Source organism: Nestor notabilis, unplaced genomic scaffold (assembly GCF_000696875.1).
Source record: "Nestor notabilis isolate BGI_N333 unplaced genomic scaffold, ASM69687v1 scaffold20257, whole genome shotgun sequence".
In the NCBI taxonomy this organism is placed as follows: domain Eukaryota; kingdom Metazoa; phylum Chordata; class Aves; order Psittaciformes; family Psittacidae; genus Nestor; species Nestor notabilis.
Window position 1 is genome coordinate 1 of NW_009937152.1, and position 3,389 is coordinate 3,389.

The 3,389-nt window shown below is 57.4% G+C and overlaps 1 protein-coding gene across 1 annotated transcript; it reads right to left on the reverse strand.

Annotated features, from left to right (window-relative positions):
• Nucleotides 1-27: 27 nt before the first annotated feature.
• Nucleotides 28-1,984, reverse strand: RNF122 (ring finger protein 122; the record flags this gene model as incomplete). Its single annotated transcript, XM_010018693.1, has 5 exons — nt 28-142; nt 218-300; nt 620-661; nt 906-958; nt 1,835-1,984. Coding segments are annotated over 5 exons (443 nt in total), but the record flags the coding sequence as incomplete, so codon positions are not given.
• Nucleotides 1,985-3,389: the final 1,405 nt, after the last annotated feature.

Below are 3,389 nucleotides of genomic sequence, written 5' to 3' on the forward strand. Positions count from 1 at the left end.
GATACGGCTGGCAAAGAGGGGAGCTTCTCACACCAGCTCGTCCAGGAGGGTGCCGATGCCGGCGCGGGGCTGAGCGGGACCCGCCATGGGCTTGTTGCACATGGGGCAGACGCAGCGCACCTCCAGCCACTTCACCAGGCACCTGAGGGGCAGGAACACAGGAGGATGGAATTCCAGCGCCAGGGAAAACCCCGCGTCCCTGCATCGCTGTGCTCACCTCCTGTGGAAGGCATGCTGGCACGGCAGCACCCCCAGCTCCTCCTTCACCTTAAAATCTTCCAGGCAGACGGCACAGGTCTGCTGTGGGAGGTGAGACAAGGGTGAGGGTGGGTGCGAACACATGGCCCTACTCCTACTAGTAACGCTGTGACTGGGGAAATCCCGCTGCTGCGGTGCCTCTTCCCTGGTATTACCAGCTGGGAATTCAGCCCAGCTCCCAAAATGCCCCCAGGGAGGGGGTTTCCGTCCGAATTCCCAGCCCAGCATGGCCAGCCCCAGCCATCCTCATCTCACTCCGCTTGTGAGCTGCCTTTGTGCCCATGGAGCAGATGGGATGTGCCCCAGAGCATCACCCCTGTTACCTCCAACTCCATCCCAACCCAGAGGCGGAACCACTCACCCCATGCACGTTCAGCCTCCGGGCATCGCCTTTCAAAACCACCTGAGGAAGAAGAGGAGGCAGAGGATTTAATATCCAAAGGGATTTTGCTGGAGGAAGCCAGGCAGGTCAAGCCCAGGTGCAGCATGTCCCATCACAACGCTTCTGAACGCACCCAGCTGGGATAAGCAGCACCAATCCCTGCTGCATCCCCGCCACCTGCACCCGCCACCCATCTGGCCCCAAATCACTGCAGGTATGTGCAATATACATATATATTCTGTACAGAAACAACCATCCACTTTACCTCCTTGTACCCGAACCGCTCACTCTCCGCCTGGTGCCGCAGTTTGCTGCAGAGGGGGGGAAAAAGATGCTGTGAGTTTTACAGCATCCCCAAGGGTCACATCAGAAAACCCACAGTTGGGTTTAAACCACGACAACCGCGCAGCCAAAACCACACAGGAGGCACCCGAAATCAGGGGAACGCACCCATCCCAACCAGGATTTGGGGACAAGCAGCTCTGAGGCTGTGTTTGTGCCATCGGAGCAGCTCGTGGTTGTGTCCCAGCAGCACCACGGGGGCCTGTGCCACCTCCAGAGCCGGCAGGAATCGGCAGTGGGGAATGATAAGAGCTGGCAGCCCCGATTGTTTGCCTTAGGAAGTCGTTCGTGGCGCAGGAAGCGCTGTATTTCCAGCACTGTGTTTCCAGCTCCCAGCCCCGCTGTGACCTTGGCCAGGGGAAAATCACCCTGCAGAGAAATGCAGCAAGATGTGGGCAGGAGGAGACCACTTGCAGTGGAGCTTCTCTTCCAACTGAGGCACTGAGAGGTGCTTCCATGATCCCCAAAAATGGCCGAGAGATGCACAGGGCATCAGCAGAGCCCGAGCATCCCACAGGGAAGGACTGAGCCACCCGAGCCCTGCAGAAACACCAGCTGCTGCCTTGGCTCTGGGTTTAAAAATAGGCCTCCCTGTAATGTACAGACATATCCTCCGTCGTGCAGCCCTGCTCCTTCCCTGCCTGACACAATGCATCCCTCCATATGCTCCCCTGGAAAACAAGAGCCCCTTCCTGCGTTTCCTGCCCTGCTCCAGCTACAGGGAACACCAGGGACCACAAACACGGTCCCGCTTCTCAGGGCACATCCTTATGGCAAATGGCTCCATGTTATGGAGGGGATATGGGAAGGGCTGGGGGTGGCCAAAAAGCCCGCCCCCGCCTCCCCTGATTAAGTAGCAGCAGAAGATGAGGCTGAGCACGAAGACAAAGATGCCGGTGCCGAAAATGACCATGTAGATGTTCAGTGGGAGGTCCTGGAATGTGATGGGAGGCATCGTGCAGGGTTTACTGGTAGGAATCAGCCCCAGACTGCAGGAGCACCCTTTGGGGGGAAGAGAAGAGTCAGAGTTTAGGATGGAGGAAGGGGAACAAGAAGTGAAGAGGAGATGCTGTGAGCACAGAGAGAGCCTGGGCTGGCCCCATCCCTTCTGGAGCTTGCAAAGTGGGCAGAGACCAACACCAACACATTGTCTTGTGGGCTGCGAGTTGATGTCCCTGAGCCCCTTCGAGCAGCTCAGCGTGGCACAGGCAGCAGACACCACCACACTTCTGCTGCCGCAGAGCCTTCTCCAGCAGCACAGACCCAGGCCCCCGGGAGAAAAGGAGGCCCCGGGGTTCCATCTCCAGAGAAATACATGGAGTCTGGAACGTGGGGATGCGGAGGAGGGCATCACACAGAGCAATGACAGTGTGGCCACCCCAGAGGGGGAAGGCACGGGGACACCAGAGCCCTGACACTGCCGGGAACTGGTGCAAAGTCAGTCTTCTTATGTCCCAAACTCCTGCTGACCCCACACGAGCCACAGCTTTGATTTCCCATCAGATGGAGCTTTAAAGGAGAGCAGCCCCCAGCCCCATCTGTGCTCCACGAAGCATCTCCCCCTGCCCCTTCCGCTTGGCGCCATCTCATCAAACAGCTCCTCCAGGAACGCTTGTGGCTTTAATTACAGCCCACTAAGCCCTCCGCCTGCTTCCCATGAGGATGGAATTTGCTCCCTGCCATGGAGACAGGAAGAGAGCAGGCGGCAGAAACCTCTGCACAAGCAGCGAGCTCCCAGGCTTGGTCTGTCTGGTTTCCTCCCCACAGCATGGGCTCCACTGCCTGGGACATCTGGATAGCAAGGGGAGCCCGAGCAGGACAGGCGGGCAGCAGCCCTGGGGTGAGATCCTGCCCCGGGACACTTCATTCCCAGCTATTTCCAGGTGTCCACTTGGAATTTACATGTTCCATTGATGCAATGGCCAAAGGCTCCGGGAGACAATTCATCTACAGGGCAAGAAAGGGAGGATTTGTTTGTCAAGTCCTTCTGCTCCTGAGACCTCCTCCAGGTGCAGGAAAAGGCAGTAGGAAAAGTGGTGGGTTTTTTCATTTCCTTGCTGGAAATGGCGGAGAAATGCTCCAAAAAAAGAAGTGCATCAGCTCTGAAAGAAGCACTGAGCAACTAAATAAGGTAATGCTGGTGGTGGGACACAGGCTGCACAGCAGCTGTGGATGGACAGAGGAAGCCTCATGAGAAGCTGGCTGAAAGGAAAGCAGTGGGAGAATCGGCATCTGGGAAAGCAGGGAAAGGCTGGGATGTGCGTCCCAGAGGTTTTCCAGGAGAAGTACTCAGTAGGCCGGGAATCAGAACCCCAGACTGGTTCAGGTTGGAAAGGACCTTAAAGCTCATCCAGTTCCAACCCCACCACGGGCAGGGACACCTTCCACTAGAGCAGGTTGCTCCAAG